Genomic DNA, 27,073 nt, shown 5'->3' with positions numbered 1-27,073 from the left:
CCCCATTCACCGCGCACCCCGTCCTTGCGTTTCTACCCTTTCCCCTACTGTCCTTTTTGGCGAACATAGATGCTGATATCTTCTTGTCTTCTCGTGTACGCCTCTATACTAGTTCTTATGTACCCTCCTATGCCATGACTTGTTAAGTAAGCGTCCTTAAGGGGCCTCTAACAAGAAGAACGATTTTTTTCATATAAGAAAATTACACTTTTACAGTTTCGAAATCATCACGCTTGTCGAAAAAAAAAAGCGCTTCGTAAACGAGAAAATTCGCAAAAAAAGAAATAGTTCCCGCATCAAACGCCATGACGGCACACATTCTGGCGGCGTCCGCTAGGTCCTAGGTAGTTCTTCAATGAGTAAAAATCAAATACATCTTCCTCGGGGGGGGGGGGGGGGGTCCTACTGATTCGTAATCTTAAATTTCAGGAAATTTCATTGAGCCAATAACACTCCCATAGGAAAAATAAACTCTGAAATCCGAAACGTCAAGCGCGGAGCTAGGGGCACAAAATCCAAACACGAAACTGATTTTCTGATCCGTTAATAAACCTACCATGCGTGAAAGTAACGACAATAGACTTCACAGAGAAAACGTCATTCATCTAAACTAACTATTCACTTCGCCCTGTAAGGACAAATTAACGATGACTACTATAAAACTGCCTCAGAATACGGCGGCCCCTGGTCTATTGACTATATTACGGATTGGTTTCAGTGCCGCCAAAGTGGGCTGTTAACCTTTGTGTTTGACATCTATAACAACTAAACGAACAGTGTTACGGTGTAGACTCGCACAAGCATGAAAACGATTAGGTTGGTGCATACGATGTGTCGTCGTGGCCTAATTATTTCGCGTCGCAATATGCAAGAACAAGAAAAAAACATCGGCTTAACAACGACCCAATATGGCGGCGTCCAGGTTGTCGCGATAATACGCGCTTGTCGAGCCTGTTGCACCTGCGGGCCCCGCAGAGCGGAAGAAGGACACCTCGGGGACACCACGCGAACCTGCGGACAGGAAACGCGGCAGTGCAAGTCCGGCACGGAGCGACGACCGGAGGCAGTTCGCTCCAAAAGAAACCGCGTGCTCTCTGCACGGGCCGCTGCGGGCGGACGTCCGCTTCCAGAAAGAGGCGGGGGCGATTCGCGGCCGCTCGAAATACTCGTGCGGTGTTCCATGGTTGAGGCGGTTTTGCAGGAAAGGGTATATACCGCTGTCTATACGGCATTTCGTATTCGACTCGTTATTCCATCGCCTCGGCCACGGCAAACAGACTATAACTATCCGTTATACTTTGACGACTGTGCGAGCTCCAACGACAAATGTACGGAATAGCTTTTGCGTATAGCTTAACGTGTAAGGTTTCAGCAAAACATCGTCAATCCATACCGACTTTCAGTTTTCGCTAACAAACTTTTCCACCTCCATGCAGCACCTAAAACGTCCCCGAAAAATGACAGTAATACAACGAAAGGCCGCGCCGAGACAAGACCTCGACGTCCCAACGAGGGAGGACTGAGCCCGAGTCGCGTAAAACCCTGCTGGACAACCTATTCCATATAGTTACAAGCACGAAGCGCTCTACACACCTGCCAATCTGCCAGTCCACTCCACGCACTGAAGACATGCAGGTCTCGAAATATGGCGACGTTCGTGAAGGTGATAGTCCGCGCCCCGATGTCGCATCAATTCTACACCACTGGTTAGCGCCTTCTAAACCGTATCTCTTTTTTCAAAATTTGGAAGTGCATTTCCCTGAGGTGCATACTCGCCCAACCAATGGCGGCCCCTGTCACCCTTCGAATTGAGGTCTATCGGAGTTTCTCTATCGTGCGCGTTTCTGTCAAGAGCAGGCGTAATCAGCGTCACAGCACCGTCAAAGTGCGCTGTTTGCGGTAAGCTAGTAGCCGCCATTAGTTGGGCTAACTGCATCGCTTGAAAGCTCGCCTCACAGTTGTGAAAAGGGATCTGTTGCTAAGGTTTTGCTCATCAAAAGCACGATAATAAAATGAGATACGCCGTAGTGAGATATATATACTAAATTTCGGCCACATGGGATTCCTTAGCGAGCACTTGTATCTAAGTACACGGTCATCTATAGCATCTGCAGCCTCCACCGAAATGCGACCACCGTTGCCAAGATCGATTGATTGATATGTGGGGTTTAACATCCCAAAACCAGCATATGATTATGAGAGACGCCGTAGTGGAGGGCTCCGGAAATTTCGACCACCTGGGGTTCTTTAACGTGCACCCAAATCTGAGCACACGGGCCTACAACATTTCCGCCGCCATCGGAAATGCAGCCGCCGCAGCCGGGATTCCATCCCCGCGATCTGCGGGTCAGCAGCCGAGTGTCTTAGCCAATAGACCACCGCGGCGGGGCACTGTTGCCGAGATCGAGCCTGCGTCTTTAGGGCCAACGGCCGATCGAGCCCCGTAACCAGTGTACCATGAAACGCAAGGGCTACGCAAACATTGTATCCACATCCTGTCCGCTCTTTTACTTCTCGCCTAAATCGTCGCGCTGTATACCAAAAGTGCGTCGTGAGCAATTATGCCGACGAAGATGATTTGCGCCCGAACGCAATTGCTGTACTTACTCGCGCACGGCTACAACAGTCTAATTGAGGTTCGCAAAATACAAACGAATATCAACTAACGTTAACACGCTATCCGCTGTTATTGCAGCATCTGCGCTGTCTCAAGCCAATTTAAAAAAAAAAAGAAGAAACGAGAGAAAAAAGCCGACTGCGCAGTTTACCTCTCACTCCCTTCATTATGGGCCCGGCAGCCGCAACGTCAAAAAAAAAAAAAATGCTTTTTTCAAATATGTACAAGTGTAGAATTCCCAATTAACGTGGCTGTTGAAAAAACGTTAATGGAATAGCGGAGCCCGAGTTTCCGAACGGTTTAACGTTGACGCCAACGCAAAACGGAACATTCCCAATAGCGCTGGACTCGTCAATGCTTTCGTCGTAATTTCTCCCTAGACCACGGACGGAATTCCGCGACGGCTGTGACTGAGATTCGAACCTGCGACCTCGCCGCGCTCGGCAATGGAATCAAGCGCAATCGCTTTGTCTCCGCTGGGAAGGGAAAAAAAACGCCGTCCAGATAAAAGACCGACGGCACTATCCGGCGTAGGAGGTGAAGAAAAGAGGAAGAAGAAGAAATGGACGAACTATACGCTTTCGCATTGTCGCCGTCCATCCTCCCTCCCCGCCAGCAGCAGACCCCCTCCCACGCCCGACGGTGCAAGAGCGAACCCCTGAGCCAAGCGAGCGCAGTCACGCGGGCGCCAAACGCAGGAAGGCGCTTTACATTCCTCCGAGCTCTTCGTCACGCGATCCCACGTCCCGAAGACAAGCAATATGGCACGCGCGATGCAGCAGCAACAACAACGACGATAGGGCGCCTACAACGACGACGTCCGCAATCCGGGTTGCTCGCTCGCATGCTCTCTCCGTCTTTCTCGGTACAGCCCCGCAAACGTCTTGTTGCCCACGAACGGCTACACGCTTTGTTTTTTTTATTGCTATGCCCCTTCGTTAGCTGGCGTCGTCCGGCCCAGAAAGACATCACACATTCACACCTGAGCGCGCACGGCACTCCCGAAGGCGCGCGTGATTTGTAGCCGCAGCCTTTGTCCACCCGCCAACGCGAAAGAAGCCACGGACCCCGCACGCGGATATCTGCTACCATATACACCGGTGACGACGACGGCCGCTGTCCCTTATCGTCCTAGTTGCTATATATTTTTTTTTCTTTTAGACCAAAAGTAACGTCAACCAACACCCGCGCGTCTGCTCTAGAGAAGAGAGGGAACAAGAACGCCCAACGCCGCTTTTTGGGGATTTGTGTAGGTAAAAAAAAAAAACGCACTCCTAGGCTTATAAGCAGTTAAAGTGCCGCTAAACGTCCATGTAGCGAAGTCGGTTAAAAACGATAAATTCACATCGACCGCAGTTTGATATTGCGCCGGCGAAGAAGTCCTCATCACAGCGGCCGAACGCCGTGCGTGAATTTGAAAGAAATGCAGGTCTAACGCAATGTGGTGATGCTCGATAAGCGTTTCCTCTTACCAACCTCCCCCCCCCCACCCCCATCCACAAAAAAAAAATCGCAATTTCAATTTATCATCTCGATCTTCGCGAGGAGTGGCAGCGTTATAATCACGGATTGCAATCACGGATAACACACTTCTTCACACTGAGGCTCGCAGGTTTGTGTTCAAAAAAACACAAACCTGCGAGGAGTAAAAGACTTCGATAGGTCGAGAGTTTCGTTATATTGAAGTTCTCCATATTAAGATCATAACTACAATGTACTTCACTTTTAAAAGTACATGACTAGAAACACGACCGACAAACGGGTGATGGACGATGGAACTCGTACTGTCCTTCCATTTCCAGTCGTGCCGACATTATTATTATTATTATTATTATTATTATTATGCGCGTGTGTATGCACAGAAATCACAAATATGGATGGAATACGGAGGGAACAGGCTGACAACTGCCACAAATCACATAAACCGCTAGCTCGCTTCCCTGCACTGCATATTCAGCACCTGTCGTGCTTCGAGCGAAGACGAGGTACTAGCACGTCCTGTGTCCCGCATATTGCGCGCGTTCACGTCAAGAGAGCCGGGTCTTCGTTTCCCGCGTACCCGCGCAAGCAAACTGTTCCCGAACATGCAATCGAAAGATTTTTCATTCGTTAACGCACGACGACCACGTTCGACTCGTGTGGCCCAAGGCCGCGAACGCCCGGTCGAAAATGCAGGCGGTTCACCTTGCAGACGTGAAATCTGCCGCGGATGACGAGGCCCTCCTACAATGACGAGCGAGCAGGCGCGATATAGTGTACTTCGCGCAGACGCTACTCGGGACACCGGCGGGCACCCCGATCGGCAGCTGCCTCTGTCCGCGTGCCAACTCGGTAGCCGGCAGATCCCGCACCTCGTTTACTCCAGTTAAAATATATGCGGCCGCCGATCGAAATCGACGGCGGATCTATCTTAAACGCCCCCAAAAGTAACTTCCCGATTGAGCGCATCAAGATTTGGCCGCGCGCCCGCCGCCACCTTTCACGCCATCTCCGAAGCGTAATTCGCTTCCAAGGATTCGAGAATGAACGCTTCGCCGCCTCTTCCAAAAGAGGCGACGTGGCGGTAGATATCCGCGGCACATCGCACACCGTGGCTACTCCTTCTACGCGTGCCGCTAGCTGCCTTGGTCGGTCGTCTCGCGCGCTGCATGCTCGCCAGGGATGCGCGTATTTTCCATCAAAGGGACGCTAAAATGAAAAACAATCTGTCTCGTATTATTTTAAATTACTCTTTCACAATTTTAAAATCAAGGCGCTTGCCGCGAGACGACGCTTGATAAGAGAACGGGGGAAAAAACGCGAAAAAAAATATGAGTGTGGCACCAAACGCCGTGCATTTTGACGGAGTCTGCAAGGGCGTTCGAGTTCCTAATCACTAACAACGACGACATTACCCTTAGAACGAATCGTTGACTACGAGAGGAATGCACTCCATACAGACTTCCGCGCCTTTCTTATCACTCTCTATCAATCATTATATCTACGATGCTGCATCCTTACAATCATTGAAATGCACTGGCACGTAGCAATATAGTGCTTCAACACAGTTTATATCGCCGTCAAATGAATGTCTGCTAATAAGCTATTCATTTACTATGAATCACTATTTGACCAAAGGTACATTTCCAATGTGCTGCATGGCTTCAACAAGACGTCCCCCCCCCCCCCCCCCACTCGAAGGTTGAAACAAAAAGGCAGCGATCAGCCACACTATGAGGGAGGCGCGTCCGAGGATCAAGGGCAGTCCATCCGATTTCTCGCCGGCGGGAAAGGTGCGCGAACCCTTGACCTCTAGCATCACGCCCCTGCGCGGGGTCGTTCGGGCCCGCAACATCGGCGCGGTCGTCGCCGCTGGCGGCCGAAGGTGTAAGCACGTCACCGCCAGCAGACCCCAGGGGCGCCGATGGGCAGCTGCCGTGTCGGATCGCGCCGGGGACAGCTGTTCTTCGGCAGCGCCAGAGGAGGGGTGTCGGTGGATAGATCTACAAGGTCGTCGCTGGCGAGCGCTGCCACACACAGTACATCGGTGCGACTCCCCCCCCTCAACTCGAGGCTGATGTGAGCCCGCGACTACTTGTCGACCGGTTGCGTTTGAGCGAGAAATTTTATGGCTCAACGAGAGGCACGCGAACGGCAAGAGCGAAGGGGGGGAGGGGACAGAAGGCCGACCGACCACGCAGGGCACACGGCGCCCGACGTATCCTGGAAATAATCGCATACGAACGCGACTCCGAAAACAGGCCACAAGTTGGTTCAGCGATTTCCGACAACAGTGTTTTACGAAGACTATACCTATGAATAATAGACCTTTACACAGAAGGCCTTCGTTATACACTTTAGGTTGCTTGAAATAGGCATGACCCTCCAAAAATGCACTGCCGAAGCCTTCGCACACCGCTGCCACTGTCCAGAAAGGAGGTGTTCATTCTTTTGCGTGAAAAAGTGTATAGAAGCGCAAATCGTTCGGTACAGTTGGCGCAACCTTTTCAAGTGAGTACGGAGGTACGAGGCAGCCCTGTCAACACCGACGCGGTCATCCAGTTCACGGCCTTTTTTCAACGGCGGCCGTATATCCAACGTCCCGAACACACACACCCCTTGCTAACCACGGGATAAAGAACGGGCGCGCGCTAGAGAGTTGCCGAGTTTCAAACGGGCCATCGTAACATTTGCTTCTCTTGTAGAACGGCTATAGCTCACGACAACGCAAATCGACTGCAGATAAAGGCTACAACACCGCGAAAGGTAATACAGTCTTATAGAACGCGAAAGCCACCTTCATACTCTTGACCCTTTTTCGACTAATGACGGTGACGACAACACCCCTAGAGCTCGTACACACACGCGCGATCTCGTGTCCTTCGTTGTCAGTACAGCACCGCGGTTACAGCAGCAATACGTCAACCGTCCGACTGAATGCGTACGTGACTCTAGTTCAGGGTCGATTCACGCAATTACTTGAGTACACACATGCCATAAAGGGGGAAAAAAATATGTAAATGTGAAAAAGAAAAATTGAAATGCCGCCCAGTTCGCAGCCCGGGCAGGTGCATGCATGCTAGTAGTAATAAGGAATCATCGCCATCAATCATGTCGCCCTGCAAAGGCAGCAGAAAGGTCACTGCCTTTAAGAAAAAGAAAAATAAAGAAGCTGAAGATCAGCAGCAACGCCCAGATGTTCGAAAGAACGCTACGGTGTGAGAGCGCAAGTCTACGGCACACAAAACTAATTAAGTAGGTTCACCCCGTGCTGCACAAGCACGGTTATGCACTGAGCCTTGATCCCCAAGGGGGGCACAGCACCATCGCCAGGCCATGTTGAAGGTCCGCTTAAGCGTGCCGTCCTGGTGTTGGCGCTTCGGCGTGCAGGATGTGTTCCGGAAGTCTCTAGACATCCAAGTAGCCGTACGGATCTCGGACACAGCGCGTGCAGCGAGCGCGCGGTCCTCCAAAATAGCGGCCCCCATGATCCTTGCAGATGACTTCAAGTGCATAGCAGTGTTTAATTCATTCAGTAGACGCCATCAAAACATCAGACGCAGTGAAGTAGGAAGTTCCTGACACTACGCCACTGGGATATCAATCTCTTAACTACGTTACAGGCCGCACAGGAACGTCTAGCACGACGATGACCAATCAGCGTGAACACACGAGCCCTTTTTCATTTCTTTTTCCACACGGCATCACCAACGTCTGCCTCGCGTAACATTTTTGCACGCGTTCAACGCAGCAACGAAAAAAAAAAAATCCGCGGTCAACAACCACAGCGGCCGTGGCATTCGGCCAAGAACACGCTACACGAAGCGTTGTCCTGAGAGATCGTATTCTGTAACAATTCGGCTTCCGAAGAGCTCGCTTTACCAACGCGCGATTGGGTGAAGCCGTCGCCGAAGGGGCGTGGCCGAAGTCTGACAATGGCGTCATCCAATCGCGCGTTGGCAAAGCGCGCTCTTCGGAAACCGAATCGCTGCAGAATAGGACACTTCTACGGCGCCAGTATCAGTCCTAAAAATAAAGTTCGAAGTTGCAGAGGAGAAGACGTGCGGTTCCATGCAGTCACTCACCCAATGGACGTCCAAATCTTCTGGCTCAATGACCTGTCCGTAAAACAAAGGGGACACTGGTCAGACGGCGCCACCCCGCAAAAAGCCATCAGGGGCGTGAAACGATGGCATCGTTTCCCATAAGTACCCAGAAGATGGCTTAAGTGACATAACGACCCTGACAGCGCATTCAGAAACGAGCTCCGACCGCTTTAGTTACCGCGCTAGAAATTCGTCGAATGCGCTGGTGCACGGTGACCTCGCACATGACACGGCCGAAGGAAAGGAATCATACGCAGCATCGCTTATTAAACACAGGAAGGGGTATCAAAACAGTGTGAACCAGGCCTTATGTGTGTTCCTGCATGTCTCTCTCTGTCTGTATGTTTCTCGCTCTCTCTCTCTGTGTGTTTGTGTGTGCGTGTGTACATACACATGCAAAATTTTAAAAATTTCGGAAAAAACTTGTACCCTGGCCCCCCTTCCCGCTCTCTCTGACTATATGCCAATGACTAAGTACTGCCCAGCCTTTCCCATGTATGCGATATTTTGAAGAGCAGTTTTTTTTATGCAGATGGAACAATGGCCACGTCAAGCTAGCAGAGCAGCCACTTGCCTTTGCACGTGGTTTCCGCTTCATTTATGATCCCGCGCGTGTATTTCCCACGTTTTGTTTGTATACGTTGCACCATTCTCTTCTTGCCAGTAGCCTCTGTAGTCAACGTGTACTGCACTGCTCAATTCGCGATGTATCTTCACTACACAAGATCCCCTCCTCCCAATATCTAATCGCTCCAATGCCTACATGCGATGCATGTGTGGACAGAAAACAAAGAAAGGGAATTTTACTTCTGAAATGCCAAAGCGGCACACACAGCTCGACGCTGCCAACTTACTAGAACGCGAAATGAGAAGTGCAGCATGACGCTCTGCTCCAAAGCGCAAACTCATTAAAAATGGCGGTGTAGACAGTTGCCTCAGGACAGGGCAGAATGTTGCACAATAGCAAAGTTGTTTTTTTTTCATGTTCCACTTTCATTGATGTACTCATATATTTTTTTTCTTCTACAGGGCTGACACTTGTTGACCATCTCCCAAATTAACAGGATGTAAATTTAACAAAAACAGGTTTACTCCCTCAATTTTTCATGGCCTCAGATGTCCAACAGCTTGTTACGCACTTGCGATTCACTCGATTTATGTTTTCTTTTTTTTTTACACTCATGGCAAGGTATAGCGCATTGACGAACTAAGTATAAAGAAACACAGTGCTACCAAGGACATCTTTTGAGAGTAATGCCCAACTGCAGCATTTCATTCTACACATATGACAAGGTACGAAATGGGGGACAAAGTGAAACTATTCTACAAAAGGAAATATTTATGGTACCAACTTTTAATTTTCCATCCCTATTTTTACTGAAGCAAAATGGAGAGCATACTGGTGTGTCCAATACTGACTGCACTGGTACTGTGAATAGCTTTATAGAGCATTACTCTGAACTTTGTGATCTGGGCTTGCGATTAGGTTTGGCAATTATTAGAACAGAAACAACAAGGAGGGCACGTGATAGCAGAGTAATTAAAACATTTTTCACACCCTAGCAAATGTGCAGTAAGGTGAATGAAGACTAGCCTGGATATAATTTTAAAAAGTAAGTTACATAGCTTCATCAAAAGCTGCAGATATTTATGTAGCACAAAATAAACTTATTATTTGCCTTTCCTGTGAATATGGGTTACTTTTTTATGATAATGAACTATTACTCTTAAGGGGACACTAAAAGAAAAACAATGACTTGGTTTAGATAGACAAACTGCTCTCTGAAAACTCTAATGCCATATGTTTCACTATCGCAAGTTGGTTATTAGCAGTGAAAATTAAGGTTGAAGTTTGCAAAGCTTCACGCCGAAATCTCCGCGCATGATTTCGAAAATTTTAAAATGTATTTTTTGCATTTTCGCGACATTGGCCAGATGAAATTTCCCGAACTTTCGTATGCTAGGTCTATGAAACCTACAGACGACAATATGCTTCATTTTTATAGCAGACGACTTAAACATCTATGACATCACAGCGTTTGGTGCGGGAATCTCAAAATGGCATCTTTATCCACATTTCCTTTTAGCGCATTTTTTCTCACTTACCAACCGTCGTGCCATGGTAAGAGCGGAGTTTTAGGAATTGTGAAATTGTACTTCACTGATATGCAAAAAATCACCTTGCTCTTTAGCATGCCTTTGAAAATAATAAAAGCTGCTGAAATTCTGCTTCTTTCATAAAACTTTTTTTTGGGGGGAAGGGTGGGGGGGTTTGTCTGTTAGCATGGTGGCCCTCAGAAACTGATGCCATGTCTTTAGGCACAGTCGATTGCATTTCAACACATGATAACCTGTTTTGGATGTTCTAGTTCTGAAGCATGTAGATCTATGGACAAACAAAGAAAGTCGAAGTAAAATGTTTTGCTTGAATGTACAATCAGGCCACTCTCTAGATGACCCAGCACGGAAATCTCCATAATGTCTTCTGTGATTGAAATGCCTCAGTTGTACTCCTTGCCAATAACACGGTAGCACACGCAAGCGTGAACTTGGTTTGAATTGTAATACTCATATAATAAAAGTCCAAGTCCGTAGTGTTTTGTGTTCAATCAATCTACATGGCAATGCTTAGCATCAACCTACTTGGGTACACCCATTCACAGTTACACGGGCAATAATACAGCCTTGGTAACATAGTTCAATCACTATTCCTAGTTGTTGTGCAGGATGCATCTTTATCCTATAGCTATGAATAGCACATCTACTGACAAAATCTCGTGCTCCGCTCAAGTAAGTTCTCGGACTCTTGAATTAAAGTTTGTGCTAAGCAAACACACATTATGTACTAGGATATGAATGAAACCCCCTAACATTATCATTTACTTTGTAAATGTAATTGTAAGGAACACAGCAATATGGCTATTGCTGATTTTGTTAGTTATATCAGATTTTATGGTGCAACAGCAACTGAGACTATTATGCATTCGCCAAAGCCATTCATAATAAATAGCAAAGAACCATGCAATTGTAACGTTTATTTAAAAGGCAATTTTCTTTAAAAACTGAGAACATTTGACAGGGACAAAGTGAAGGCTAACATTTCGTACTTAATATGGACATCAAAATTTCTCTTCGCGGATGTTAGTATAACGTCGAAAATTTTAAAATGGCTTTTCACATTTTAGATAGCCACATTGGTTCAAGGATTCTGAAACTTGGTGTGTTAAGTCTCTAGCTTCATTTTTCATCATCTAAGAACTATGCAGACCCCCGTAGACATAGATGGTGTCAAAATCTGCGATGTCACAACAAGCGTGCCTGGGAACTACAAACAGATGGAGTTGCCGCCAGTCTTTCTTAACATACAGGTGTACTCAGTACAAGTGCAGCCGTCACTTGCATTTCTTTTTGAACATTTTATGGCTTAACACGGGTTTTCTCGCTGCAAGCCTTGTGCTGTGAAAGGGTAATTTATTTACTAACATAAAATAAATCTATTTTGTTTAGTGCCCCTTTAGCAGTCGTTAAAAAGGTCCTTAGCTGACATTGTAGCTAATGCTCTGCCCAACGACCCGGGCCGCAAACTCCTGTGACGCTGATATGTACATTCGAAATTATGATCTTGTCAAGCTTCGCTCCTGAATAGCAGAACATTAGGATGAAGTGCTATACAGTTATGATAACAGTAACAACTGTTTCTTGTGAACTATTCCCAAAACATTCATGTCAAAAGTTAAAAGTTTGCATATACACTCTTTTATATTTGGGCCATTGAAAGGTAGGCTTTTTACAATTATCATTGCACTTGGTCTTGCAATGTTTACCCACCGTTAATGTGCGCTAAATGCTAACAGTACTGATAAATAAACTTAGGCAGAATTTTAAACAAGAATATTTATTTATTTATTTTCCAGAGGGTTGACACTGTTTTAAAGATAATATGATCTTTCAAAAAGAAAGACAGATAATTATATTATTTAAATTTTTTAGTGTGAACGAGTCAATCAAAGTAAAAGAAAATATCTGTTGATTATAGGCCACTTACCAAATAGTCTTTTATTTATGAGCTCCAGTGGTGATATGTGTGAATAATGAATAATGGACTTTGTTTTTACGTTCCTTCATGGACTAATTTAGTTTTAGACAGCCCTGTTCCAAATGAAATTTAGTTCTCAATGTTGAGAGCCAGAAAACAAAAGTACAATATTGACAATTACAAAACTTCCCAGCCACACAACTTGACTTGGTTTTAACAATGTGTATTAGTCTGACCCTGCTACATCTGCTTGAAGTTTGCGAGAAGGCATGGACACTATGTGGAACTGCCCCCTCACAAACTTCGAACATCATAAAGTTGATTTGATGGCCAAACGAATCAAGGAGTGTCATGCCACAAGTCAACAGAGGAAGATGATCTTGCAAGCACATTTACTAGAAAATATATGTTTTCGTCACAAGCGCAACATTTTTCAAGATGATGACAGTGTATTCAATTAGTCTTGAGCGAGTAACTTCCCAGTCTGGTTGGATGGCCAGCCAAGGTAAAGCTTAGCACAATTTGTGCGAGTAAATTAGGGCTTTGTGCAACCTCATTTTTGTTCTTGAATACTTTAGTATATTTGGGTACTTCAATTCTACGGGAACACTAATGTCTGTGGTTGAATTTCCATCAAGCAGCAGTCGATATTTTGAACAGAGATCCTGCGATCACTTGTAACAAGATTACACAGCACCTTTGTCTCGACAGGAGAGACTTTCTTCTTCCTAACAAGAAGTTAAATCGAGCGCAGGCTTTGACTGTCAGACTACTGCAGACAGGTTCGTATCCCAGCCCAGCTTTCTTGCGTAAAAATTATCCCGACATTTATCCTAACAGCTCCCGCAAGCGCTGCAACGAATTCGCTGGCCTAGACCACATGCTCTGGCATTTCCCCTCGTTACAGGACACAAACTAATCCAATGAAGACAAGTGGCTATCCTCTATCAAGAACCCCAATGTGGGGGACCACTGTGGGCTGGCTGTCCAGAGGGGCCACGATGTGGCGGCGGTCGGGCTCTGCCCGACTGTCCCGGCGTGGGAACAACCTGCTGCGCGTTGACTCGTGCACCTCAGGACTTACAATCAAGTTTTGCATCCAATCATTTGTTGTGGCCGCGGTCACATTTCATATTTGAGATAGCATTTGTGAAAATCTGGAGATTAAGTCAGAATTCAAGAGTCACCCAGACAATTCGAGAGAGCTGGCAAGTATGTGTAATATTACATAGTAGTTATCATTGAATAGCTACAGATTGTGTAAAAATTACAAGTGACCGCTGTGATTATCCCCAAGTAAATGTGCGGCCTCACTAAACTGCATGTAACAGGTTACAGTAGAATTTAAAAAATCAATAATCTGCACACACCCTTTTTGACAAAACCATTAATAGGGGAGAGAACGAAACTTCCCCTAGGAATGTGAAATCTAATAGTGATGGCACTCGTTGCCATCAAATTTCAGCCCGATTTTCAGAAAGCAAACCTGATCCTACAATGATCATATCATAGTTAAATCAGAATGAAAATGAGAATAAGTTTGTTTGTGTTAATAAACAGTGATAATTACATCACATCCATATACAGAAGGATATCTTGCAGTTAGAAACTGATTCTGGCAATCGTTCTATTATAATAATGATTGTTAATGGAGCTAACAATTTTTGGCGACCCTTCTAACGTTGCAATACATGAGCATGGGGCAAGATTGAAATAATTATGACAGCACACAGCTCAAACCAACTGGCAAGTACAATCTGTACTTGAAATCATTATGGTGTTTGTAAATTGGAAATAGAAAATATTCCGAGGAGCCAAAGAAGCAATACGATTGACACCACATGCAAGTGAGATGCAGGCATCATTCAGTGTCTGCACCGAGCAGGCTACGTTACAGGGAAAGCAAACTGCTATAAACCCTTTAGAAACCCTACCAAAGCTCACAATTTGGCATTTAAACATTATATGCCTGCCTGCCAACCTGGGGACCTTGAAATTTGAGAGATTCATGAAGAAAAAGAGGGAGAAAAAAAGATGGAAAAAACAAACAAAAAAGGCTGCCTTTGGCAGTGCCACAACAACATCTATTGTCACTGCACAGCACAAGGGCTAGATAATCGCAAAGCAACATGTGCTACGCTCCACAACAGTGGACCCCTTTTCTATTCTTAGTGTCGATGCACGTGTCGACACCACCATACTGCAATGAATTAGGAATGCACATTAAACCTTTACATCATCATCATCATTTTCAGCCTGTGCTAGTCCACTGCAGGACGAAGACCTTTCTCAATGATCGCCAGTTTACCCTATCCTGTGCGAGCTCATTCCATTTCATCCCGGCAAAACTTCCCGATTTCATCAATCCATCTAACTCTCTGCCTTTGCTGACTGTATTTTTCACTCCTTGATAACCATTTTGTTGCACTTTCTGTTCACCGATTCTGTTGTTTTGTTTTGTTTTTTTTTTTTTGCATTATGTGACCAGTTCAGGTCCTCCCCCCCCCCCACCTTTTTTTTAGTGACGCCAGCTAGGATATTTGGAACTCCTGTCTGTTCTCTTACCCATTCTGCCGTCTTCCGATCTCTCAATGTTATTCCTATCATTCTATGTTCCATTAGACGCTGATGATCCTCAGCTTTCACTCTAGTTGCCTGGTCAATCTCTACGTTTCAGCCCCGTATGTCAGAACTGGCAGTATGCAGTGGTTGTATACTTCTTGCTTTTATGATAGTGGCTGATTTCCAGGCACTATTTGGAAGTGTGTGCCAAACGTGCTCCAGCCCATCCGTATTCTTCAGTGAATTTCTTTTCTGTGATTAGGTACTCCCGTGAGCAGTTATGCAAGGTATAAATATCCTTGTATAAACTCCAAATGTATAGTGTTCTACCTTAAGTTATTTGTTTTTCCAGGCCATTCCCCACTACTTGTTTTCCCCATATTCATTTTGAGGCCTAACTTCATACTTTCACCGTTGAATTCCTCAATCACCTTTTGCAATACGTTGCTGTCGTTACTGATGAACACAATGTCATCACCAAATCGTAGGTTGTTCAGCCATTCTCTGTCAAACTTTATTCCTGGTTCCTTCAAGCTTAACTTTTCAAACACTTCCTTCAAGCATGCATTCAATGACACTGGGGCATAGTATCTCATTTTACTCCTTTGTCGATCGCAATTTTATCATTTTCCTTGTGAAGAGTTATCGCAGCAGTGGAGTCTTCATAGATGTCAGCTAAGGTATCGACGTAATGTTTGGGTACTTCTTGTCGATTTAATGCTTTTGAAACTGCAGATATCTCTACAGAGTCAAATGCCTTTTCACAGTCTATGAAGGCTAAGGGTTTTGTTGTACTGAGCGGCTTTCTCCAATACCTGATTTATCGCATGAATGTGATCCGTTGCAGAGTGCCCTTTCCTGAACCCAGCTTGCTTTTTGGGTTGGTTGAAATCAAGTGTTTCTATTGTTTTGTTTAAGATTACTTGCCTTAATATTTTGTATATCGCCGAAAGTAAGCTGATAAGCCTGCAGTTCTTCTAGTCTCTGATGCCTCCTTTCTTACTTATTAGTGTAATCTTGGCATATTTCCAGCTAGCTGGAACCACTGTTATCTTGAGCCCTTAGTATAATGCATAGCTAATTACTTCCAAGTAGATTCCCCTAACAAAATCTACTGTTATTTTGTCATTACCAGCTGCTTTTCCATGTGTGACATATCTTGTATGGCTTTTCTTCCTCATCGGTAGTTACACATGAGACTTCCACTAGATGTTAGATGACTTACTTCAAACTATATATATTACATATCTCCACATAGAATTCCCCTGCCACTCGAACCATGTCCTCCAAATTTGATAATATTTCCCTGCTTGTCCTTGAGAGCGTGCATTTCATTTCTTCCTATACAATGTCTCTTAGCACTTTTAAATGCATATTTCAAACTGGAGCAAACTAAGTAAGACCTTGACAAAAGTGGCTTAGATTTAAACATGACTTTGGTTAGCTAATTAAACTAGTAGCCTATATGGCAATTAAGATTAAGACACAGCATTTTTTCGGAATTTAAATTTTTTCGCAATGAGGCCATAGCACTCTATCGGAAGATTAGTTGCTGTATCTGTGCAAACAAAAACATTAATCTGAATTTAACAATATTCCAACAAAGTGAGAAAGATGGCAATTATGTGCACAGCGCTCTGAGGGGGACATTGTTGTGAAGGGCTATGAACTGATTTTGACCAAATAGTGATTTCTTTAATGTGCACTGCTAAAGGATACAAACATTTGCATTTTTTTCATTCTGAACCAATAATTACCCAGCCAAAGACCAGCCATAAAAGCTTTATTTCAAGTTAAAACATATGATATATCTGCATGTGTTCGTCTACCAAGTTAGCGGCTGTGACCATTCTTGGAGCATCCCAGAAGCATGTATGCAGCAAGATATCATGAAATATTTCGAAGTGATACAACAAATGGCAAGTAAACCTACATTGGCTGTAAATTTCTAGCATTTTTTTCTTTTATTATATTATGTGAACAGTGCCTGCCTTGGTGTATGTATTCAGTTTTCAGCACTAATTTCTCTGGGGGCCCCTGATCCCATCATAAATACCTATGCTTCAACAACAGTTAAACGTCTATTTTAAAACTACCAGCACGCCATGATAAGGCGGATTCAGATGAAACAAGCACAGAACCACGCTTTACAGTTTGGCACTCTTTCCTGATATTTACGGCATTCACAAAGCCATCCGAGACTTCAAAACCTAAGGGCCCTCGTCCACAGAACAGTCAACTTATAATGAATAAATGGAAATGTACTCACGTCTCTTTTCCTTTTGTTCGTGATACCTGCAAAGGACAAGCATGCTTTAAAAAAAAAAAATTCAGGTATTGCACAATACAATATTTATTAGACCTGGTGGCTGCATGCACTCTCTACAAGGCAAAATGAGAGACACCGAACCAAGATGTGAGGGTTAATGTGTCAAAAGTAAACATAGAGCATAGGCTATAGTATAAGCCACGTTTGTAAGATATTGGTAAGCCCCGATTTTAGCAGTGCAGTGAGGGACGACGGCTAGAAAAAGAAGGTGCACAACACGGGAGCTGACTCGCAACTGGAACGTATTAAGAAAAAAAAAAACATTCAGATATAGAGGTGAAGTAAAAAATAGAATAAAAAACAGATAATTTGTGTAATCAACATGTGCAGGTTGCACCTAGGTATTGAAATTTCGTATCACTTGGCAGTACAGAAGGTAGACTGATACATTTTTCTCCTTTGGATGATGTGAAACGCTTCGATGACTTCTCTTGGGATTGGTGAGTCATGACTCATAGTAAGCGCACATGCTGAACAAGTAAGACATACCCCCATATGTGTGTCTCACGGATTCTTTCACGTCTTAACGTGATTGTGCACGCAAACTCAATTAGTTACAATAGATGCAATATCATAGGTCAGCCACTTGCATTTGCTTAACCCTTTCACAGTTTCTGATGCCTTCATTTCATCAAAAGCGATTAGCAGTTTCTGCACTATGACGAATTGGTTTTGCCATTGGCGTATCAACACTTTCTACGTGGCACCCTGTGGTCGTCGAAAGGTGTTTTTTACGCGCCATACATGTATGACATCACCACTTTTGTTCTCGGCGTCTTTATTGAAAAGTTTATTTCTTTTAAACAACATGGCAGCAGGTGTAATGCTAGACATACTTTCTCTCTTCTCGCGATATTTCTCCAACCCCCTTCAACGAGTGCAGAATCATTCGTACAATGTTTTAGTGTGGTGGATTACAACTCATCTACAGATGACTGAAAGCGGTGAGTATGTTAGCTTTGTGTTTCATTCCTCAAGCCAAGAATAGTGTAACAACACTTTAAAACAACAGTGAGTATGAAGACTAAGGAATTGGCGATAAAAAAAGTTGCCAGCTACTACAAATCAAGTTTTTCGATTATCGTTTTGCACCCTAAACATGCCACTGAAATGTTTTCCACCATAAAAAGATTGGACCAGAGCATAGCCACCAGTTTGACATTAGTAGAATGGGCTTAACGTCAAAATGCGAAGAAATTCCACCGTGCAAAATTGCACGCGAATAAGCAGGCTGTGCCATTAGAGCAGTCTTGGCACAAGGCTGATGAATACTGAATTCGAACACCGGAAAACCTTCAAACAGCGGCCTAAAAGCAGGTGGTATGGGCACGTGATGGTCACAGATACGATGCAAATAATGAAAGCGTGCCACATTCGAGGACCGCTTGTATTTGACTGTCATACTGGAAAGCTGCAACACTTCTCAATGTTTCAAGTTACGGGTCATTTTCAGCAAGAAATTATCTTCCTTTACTTCCTTCTCTCTATTTTCTCAGATTCAGAATAAAAAATGTGAATTTCTATAAGTGCTCTATGATGCATTCACTCATATTTCAAACTTGAGGAGAACCTATAACAAACAGCTCGATTCGGAGCACAGTCTTTTACACATTCTATAAACAAATGTACCTTTTCACTTATAGTCGAGGCCCATTTGAACACTAAGAAAGGGTGAGAGAAAGATAATGAGAGATAATAAAATGAGGAATAGACTGCGAGGTCAGCCACATTTATAGCCTCGCATTTGCTAAGTGGATGGAGAAAAGAAAAGAAGGATGGAAACCAAAAAAAAAAAAAGAGAGATAAGCAGGTGCATGAAAACGATGGTGAGAAGCCACTATTCAATAGGCCACTGGCAAGCAAGAAATTCAATAAGGCCTTCGGTGATTTTCTATATGATATAGTTTAGGAGACATAAGCACAAACGTCAACCAACCATGTGCAGCAAGAGTTTTAGTTCATCAATAGGATGCACACAAGATGCAGAACGCTGTGAGCTACAATGACATGTTCAAGCATCCTTTTCACTGAGTAAGATTTTTTTCTTTAACTGCAACTAAAAGTCACGAAAAACTTGGCACAATGCACAGCCCAATTCAAAAGCCATGATGCGGCACTATGGAGACATTCCATGTGATTTAGTGAGGTGCTTCTTATGTGCCCCTTTAATTAATGCTAAAAATTTAAGTAGTATCCATCCTTCATATATTTTTTACTGTTTATGCTCTGCTTTTGCCACACTATTGGAACAGGTGGAGAAGCAGTGCATGCGCGGCAAGCTGCAGCCCACCAACACGAACCGCAACATGTGTTGCGAGTGCCACCTAGCAGTCACCCACAAAAAAAATTTTAAAAATAAATGTTACACGGAGCTTCTGGCATTACCGTGACGTGGTCGGATGCTCTGATCAGTGAGCGTTTTGTCGCGACAAAGAAAACAGGTAACACAGAAGTGTGTTGTTGGTCCCGTTACTTTAAACAAAAATTCTGTTAATACTTCAACGTGCTTCAGCAAGTTGACAGATCCTACAGGCTGCTGGAACAGTTGTTCAAAAAAGAAAGAAAAATATGCCAAGAATTTTAGGAAATCTTCTAAGGTCCCAAAAAAGCTCTTTCAAGAGCTGAAGTTTTGAAGCAACAGCATGCCTGACTGCCCTAAAGCATGTGGTACAATATGCCAAAAGCTTTTCTATCATTAAAAAAAAAACAAATATAAAATAGAGCCAGGAAGGCTTTTGCTATCAGAATAAGGTTCGGTTAATTGCTCTATCACACTTTTCTAACTTCAGACATGCCCCTTTCACTGTGAGAAGAGAGCTGATGATAATAACTAAAAAAGAAATGAGTATGAAAGCCAAGTGGTAATGACCCCCTGCAGTACCCACACTTGCTGGTCACGATGCCACTGATTTGGTCAGCATCTGCTTATGTACAGATGGTCTTTCACAAGCTAAAGACAGACTGAGCACAAGATCGAGCTTCAGTTTTGAGAACCTTCGGGACTCTAGACGACCAGAACACTTTTCTCGATTTAATCCACCCCTGCATATAATCCACATCATTAACTTTACGAAAAAGAAAAAAATATATATGCATTTCATCGCAGCTTTTAACCTGCACACCCACTTTTTTAAACACAATTTCCCTTTTTTTTTGTGCTAGTAACAATGAAAAAATACAGTATATATTCTTCAACATTTATAACCTGAGGCTGGCATACCAAACTAGGGCTTCAGTATGAAAAAAAAAAAATTTGCTTTACCTTCGTTACTTGTTTAGCACTCTTCCTTCAGGATTAATTATGCCTTGGAAATAATTCGTTCTTAATAGGCTTGGTATTTATATTAGTAAGACTTTGATGCAAACAAGAAAACTCCATCACGCATTCCTCTTCCCATTATTAAATGGCTCAACAAACAACCCACTGTAAGCACACTCAACAATACAATTTAGGAGTTTTATGTGCCGAAATAGCCATATAATTAATAGATCTGCCCTAGTGCAGGGCTTCAGGTTAATTTCGAGCAACTGGAATTAGTTAATGTGTACCTAAATCCAATTACATGGGTGTTTATGCATTTTGGCCCCTCTGCAATGTGGCCGCTGTGGTCAGCAAGCGAACCTGCCACCTCACGATTCTCTTTGGTATACTCCATTTTACAACTACTTTGCAGCCCCGCCATAGCTTCAAGGAGTACACAGGCCGCATCCCTGCGCGGCACATAATATAGTTCTGGGCGTGACTGTTTCATTATTAACGAGATACAAGAGTGTTAACAGTGCTTCGTGCACGACATGTTACAGCACTCCCTGTTACGTTAGGCCCTTCGCGCATGCACTTCACATTTTCTCAATTACTGCTGCGATTACCGGCCGGTAACTGTAATAACCACCTTAACTGCGATGCCATACAGCAACATGGCAGACCTGATAGAGACTAGACCATGCGCTTCTGTCTGAGTTCGTGCTTTTTACTGGCTCTCTCCCCAGGGGGAAAGAAGGGGTATTATCTGTCATTAAGTAAGCCTCATCTAAAGTTGAATGTAAAGCATCAGGTATGTTTCTGTAGTCGTTATTCAAATCACTCGTTTGTCTTGATGCTGTTAGGACTACCGAGGTGGCGCCGAGCCATAAAAGTGGTTTGATGTCAACTGAACAGATGGCACCCCAACATTCGCGCAGGTGATGCGTTGACAATGCGAAACAGCCTGAATGTCTACATTGTTTTCTGTGCCAATTATTTGCTGTACCACTCTAGAACGGTGTGTTATAGCAGCTGAAAGTGGATTGACTGAATCTGCGGAGCGCTGTAAAGCAAACATCTGGTACATTCCGAAATAGGCAAGATTAGGAAGGCTCAATGCGTTGGGCTCCGTAGAAAAAAAAAGAGAGCAGTGATAGAAACAGTGTGAACACTGTTATAAAAAGAACCTCATTCCTCACAAATGCCAGAAAACACACCCCGTACAAGTGGGTTTCTGGACATCAAAGCAATTGCGAGGTCGCATTTCCAAAGAGATATTATGTGTTACATTAACTGCAAGGAGCAAATGTTGACAATGATTGATTGATATGCGGAGTTTAACGTCCCAAAACCACTGTATGATTATGAGAGATGGTTTACTGGAAGACTTCAGTAAATTTTAACACATGGGGTTCTTTAAAAGGGTACTGACACAAAATTTCGCGGCCGAGATAACCTGCACAATCGGTTCCCAGGAACATAGATATATCATCTGCAAAGTATCACCAGCGAATATAGCTTGGAAGGTATTTTAAATCAATTTTGAAGTTTGCATGATCTCCTGACTCCGTCGTCTCGTTAACACCCTCGAAGAGGACCCTTTGGGGACCCCCTACTTCGTTCCGGTCACCACCCTGCAGTCAATAAAATAAGTTACGACGACGTCACTACGACCATTTTTTTCCACGTTAGTTTTCATAGTCTACAGTTCTCGGCAACTGGTTGCCGTGGCGCACGTTTTGAAAATTTCGCGTTTGGCGACACTGCAGTCTTATTTCCTATTCGAAAATGATTCTTGATGCGGACCGTGCGAAAGTGTGTCACAGTTCTGCATGCTGACGGCGTCAAGAGCTGCACATGCAAAGTGGCGATAGTTGCACCCGGTTTTTGGAGCTCTCTCAAACCGGAATGAAAACTGCTTGATAATGAGGGGCCTGAAACCAATTATCTGTTGCGCGCTGCAGCAAACGATGAGCCGTGTCATGAATAACAGGCCTCCAGCAACACATTGCAGCATAAAAATGCGAGGCTAATGTTTTTGTGTCAATACCCCTTTAACATGCACCCTAATCTGAGCACGCGGGCCTACAGCATTTTTGCCGGCATCGAAAATGCAGCCGCCGCAGCCCTGATTTGATCCCACGACCTGTGGGGTCAGCAACCACAAATATTGACAAGGTGGGTAAGCCAACGCCATAAAGACGATGAGCAAATGAAGCAACGCGGATGAACACGCCCTGAAGGGGCTTTCGTCTTTCCTATTGGCTAACAAGTCCTGTAGCTTCCGCAGTAGTGCGACGTACTACTGAGGTGGCGTATAGTTATAAATTAACAATAACGAGACAGCTGAAGCCCAGTCAATTGCTCAATTTTCTCCCTAAACACAAGTTGTGCCTAAGCAGACATAGGTACACTTAGCATACAAGATAGTAATAATAGACAGATGAATTTTGGGACTTTCCTGGAATTTTTTTTATGGCCTAGGCTGTAAGTTGGTTCTCAATCTCAGTGTACTGTGGTTACCTTAATGGGGAACCACATCAACATAAAAAAGATAATTCAGTTGAGAAAACTATGACAACGTCCAGACGACTTTAATACTTCACGTTTCTGGTAGCATGTGATGATAGACTAATTTCTGTGGTATTCAGTGAAAACAGCAATTATTTAGTAATTTACCTGATGAGTTATAATGGACATAAAACTCACTTAAAAAATATCAACAATGTTGTAACAGTCTTCGTGCATAGTTTTACTAAATCTTACTTTGCACATAAAATTTAATGCTCAAGTGCCATATAAAAGAAAGTCCAACAAATGACCAGCCCTTTATTTTTGTGAAGATTGCTTGGACTCAATGAACAACAGGAAATACAGGCGGGCACCTACAACACTGTTTGCTAATCATTTCAATTTTCCACACAACGCAGAAACCAATGCGGAGTCAAACTTCCATCCCCTGGCTCTGAAGAATCATCATAGCTGGCAATATTCAAGCAGATTCAACAAATCCATTAGATGACATGCACTTCATGCCTCATCTTGCGTGTGGTCAGGTCACATAAAGATCTCCGCACAGCGATGATACTGTAATGGCACAAGACCTCGTTGTTCGAGTTGACCAGGCTCAAGCAGCTCCAAAGCACAAGCACAGCAATTGAGAACAGAGCCCATTCAATATATTCCAAGACAAACGCAAGGACAAGGTGCGCCCTAGCAGCGCTTCACTCTTCCATTTGCGCCAACGAGACTGACCCCCTCCTCAGTCTGATTAGAGGGACTTCCCTTTTTGCAGTAGGTGTGCATCATCGACACTCCCGATGGTCACCGGGAAGAAAACAGTCCATCGCTGCCACCATCATATCCACCACTGTTTGCAGTCTGGTCGTGATGATCCCAACAGCATGACCTGTTCCAGTTGTCCGCCGAGACTGGTGCTTCCGATGGTGTTAACAGTTTTGCATGTTGCCGCGGCGATGCTCCGTCTTTTCTTCTTGCACTCCGCGGAGTTCGCACGGCACAAGCTTCCGAATAAAGTTTGACAAGCCACTTCCACCCACGTGTCGGCGAGGAAGGCGACCTTTATCGCGCACAGGGTCTGAACTCGACTGTAACAGATACGTAAAGGTCACCATACCTCTGCTGGTGTCCGCTGGTAGTAGCCGTTGCTGAGCTGCACTGCCATATTGGAAGTAGGCTGGATCGTTTGGTGCTATTGGCTCTGCGCCGGGAAAGTTGCCCAGGCCATCCTGCATCAAGCAAAAAAAAAAGGGGGGGGGGGGGGAAAGATTTTAACATACATCCAAGAAAAAAATAAGCTCTGATGCAGGATGGCAGCAGATTAAAAAGAAATCCATCAGAACAGCAGCACAATTTCGAAGGAAAGTTGTAAGTACAATCGAACGATGTCAACGCTCCCCAATGTCGCAGATTAAGGAATTTCATGAAGTGAATCTAACATGTACCCCAAACTTGATAGCAGGCAGGCTAGGGACTGGTGCCGGTTGCAAACACCTATCCTAATCTACTAATTCTCAACAAAATCCGCTTAACGGAGTACCCGGACACATGTCTGTAGTGTTCGAAGCGGCCATCTCTTACCCACATAACGTGGACATGTAGACTCGTGCCACCCAAAATTATTTCACCTTTATTAGGAAAAACCCACTTGAGAGGCAGTGGGGAGGTCTGGCTTGCGAGCAAGGATCGAGAGAGCCAAGTTGCTCTGCTCGATCAGGCCCAGCGAGCCGCAAAAGTCAGTGAGGCCCTGGACTAGGGGAACCACCCACCTTCTTCCGAATTCCCTCTAGTACAATATAGTTTCTACTACTACTAATCTAGCATGTACTTGCCAGTATATTGACGTAACGAATAATTGCTTATAACAAAAACACGTTTCTGTGTTAACTGTGCCAGTCCTGGAAAACAAGGTTTAGCTGTGCTTTCGCATTCTGCGCCAAATGTTGCCACAGGCGAGGTGGCTTCTGTAATAACAAATAACACTCTATAGGGGGGGGGCGGGGCTTAGCATAACTATAGGCTTCGAGAAGGCTGAAATTTTAGCCTTTCTGCCATTTGCAGACAGTTTCTGGTAAAACATGCCTGTGTCTATGGTTCTCTTCCTTGCTCAACTTTTACAATCAGAGGTGACTCTCCCAGAGCCCAGTGCTATAGTGACACCGCCGGTCACCAAGATCATGCTTCTATTTCAAACTGTGATTATCAAAATTGAGCTACATATTCTAAGTTATGCTCCAACACAGCTCCTTTGCTATAATTTGGGTAGATAAATATTTATTACAAATGCAAGTGTAAGCCACTGATCTGGTAAGGATTTCAAATCGTCAAAAAGTACGGGAGTCTGATAGCATGACACTAGGGTTTCTCAAGGCAAACGCCAAAGTTCGCCTGTAGACACTAACCATCACTGAAAGGGTGTTTAGAGGTGCCAATTGAATGAGAACACAGTGACAAAGCACAGCGGCTTGCCATCGATCAAAGTTATGCACACACTGAAAGATTGAAGGCAGCGACATTTTTTCTTTTAGCTTTTGAATTATGCTTCACAACCCCTCCCTTTTCATTATTGCAAGTAAGTGTGCTTCTGCACACTGCAGATCTACCCTATTAGTGATTCATGTCATCAGACAAGCCCACAAATACCGAGTGGAACACAATGACTGCAATGACACTAATCTTGACAAACTGCCTAGTGAACAAACTGACCTTACAATAGTGAAACATCCCAACCATGAATTACAGTCCGAGTGGTGCGAAAATGGCTTAAACATAATGATATGGCCTAAACGTAACAGCTTCTTTCCTATCCTGTTGGTTTTTCTGTATAATTTAGTTTGAATTCAATTTTCATACTATGCTGAACTTCCTGAATCATACACAACAAGAAAACCTTTCTACTATTACGTAAGGCTTAGCTAAGGCCCCGTTGCTACTGTTCGCAGTGGTGCCTCGGTAGGTATGGCCCATTGCCATCGATGTCATGAATTCTAACTCCTTGCCCTGATGACGGCACCGTATTTATGGAAACATGTTCATATCTCTATAAATGAAGCTTTTGGTGCATGTTGATATGATGTGTGGGATTTAACGTCCCAAAACCACCATATGATTATGAGGAACGCCGTAGTGGAGGGCTCCGGAAATTTCGACCACCTGGGGTTCTTTAACGTGCACCCAAATCTGAGCACACGGGCCTACAACATTTCCGCCTCCATCGGAAATGCAGCCGCTGCAGCCGGGATTCGATCCCGCGACCTGCGGGTCAGCAGCCGTGTACCTTAGCCACTAGACCACCGCGGAGGGGCTTTGGTGCATGTTAGTCTCCCATGAATTCTAAGCTTATATGACATCTTCAGCACAGCAGCGCTGAAATCTGGTGCATTGATTTGATGAATTGTAGTGTTGATCAATGCACCTTTAAATTATGACAAGGCACTCAATTAATAGAAGTCTCACTAGGACATTGCATGCAAGCATGGCATTAAGTAAGACATGCAAGCTTATGTAATAAACAGCCAACACTGAAGGAAATGCATTAGAATAATTGTCTATACATATGCTCATGCATTGTTTAGCACACAACACACATGGGAATAGATACAGCCTGTTGCTAATGCTCATTTAAGCATCGCTTTTTTAATGTTCCTGCCCTCATCAATCAACAACCTGCTCTTTCATACTCGACAATAGAAGGAAAGGCCTTGGCATTTTAGTGGCGTTGCCCCTTCTCAATTGAAATGACTAACCCAGAAATAAAACTAAATGTTTTTTTTTTCTAATATTTACAAAAGAAAACAATCCTTTCTATAAATATCAATGACTTCTGTCTCAATGTAACCGTGTCATCTGAGGCGTGCAGCTGCAGTGAAATGTGTATTGCGAGCTTTCAAATTGAAGTTTTCCACAATGTTTTGTTTCATCAAACACAGCAATGATAGGAAGAGGAGCCCCAGAAAGTTCAGTCAAGTGTACTTCGTAATTTTCTCAACATTTCACATGCCCCCACATTTTGTCCGAACATTTCACAGCCAAAAAACTTGGCTGTCATCTTAGAAGTAAGCATCACTACCATAGTAAGCGAGGAGTATTCCAAACAAGCAATTAAAAAGCCTTCATGCACTTGCAATCATACTGAACAGATCAGAGTTGCTCTTCTATAGTGTGAATGTGCAGAAAGTAA

General features: G+C 44.2%; 1 protein-coding gene across 4 annotated transcripts in view; it reads right to left on the bottom strand.

The window, feature by feature from the left end:
- The window catches only part of LOC119172339 (transcription factor 4), a 160,620-nt gene that overhangs the window by 132,034 nt on the left and 1,513 nt on the right, over positions 1-27,073 (bottom strand). For all 4 annotated transcript variants that reach the window (XM_037423393.2, XM_037423396.2, XM_037423395.2 and 1 more), the window contains exons 3-5: positions 24,011-24,122; positions 17,070-17,095; positions 8,182-8,214 (exon numbers count right to left, since the gene is read on the bottom strand). In XM_037423393.2, coding sequence (XP_037279290.2) covers positions 8,182-8,214; positions 17,070-17,095; positions 24,011-24,122 — 171 coding nt within the window. The remainder of the gene's footprint in view (positions 1-8,181; positions 8,215-17,069; positions 17,096-24,010; positions 24,123-27,073) is intronic.

This window comes from Rhipicephalus microplus, chromosome 4 (assembly GCF_043290135.1).
Source record: "Rhipicephalus microplus isolate Deutch F79 chromosome 4, USDA_Rmic, whole genome shotgun sequence".
Lineage (NCBI taxonomy): Eukaryota > Metazoa > Arthropoda > Arachnida > Ixodida > Ixodidae > Rhipicephalus > Rhipicephalus microplus.
Note: the sequence above shows the minus strand (reverse complement) of the source record. Positions and strands in the feature narration are given on the sequence as shown.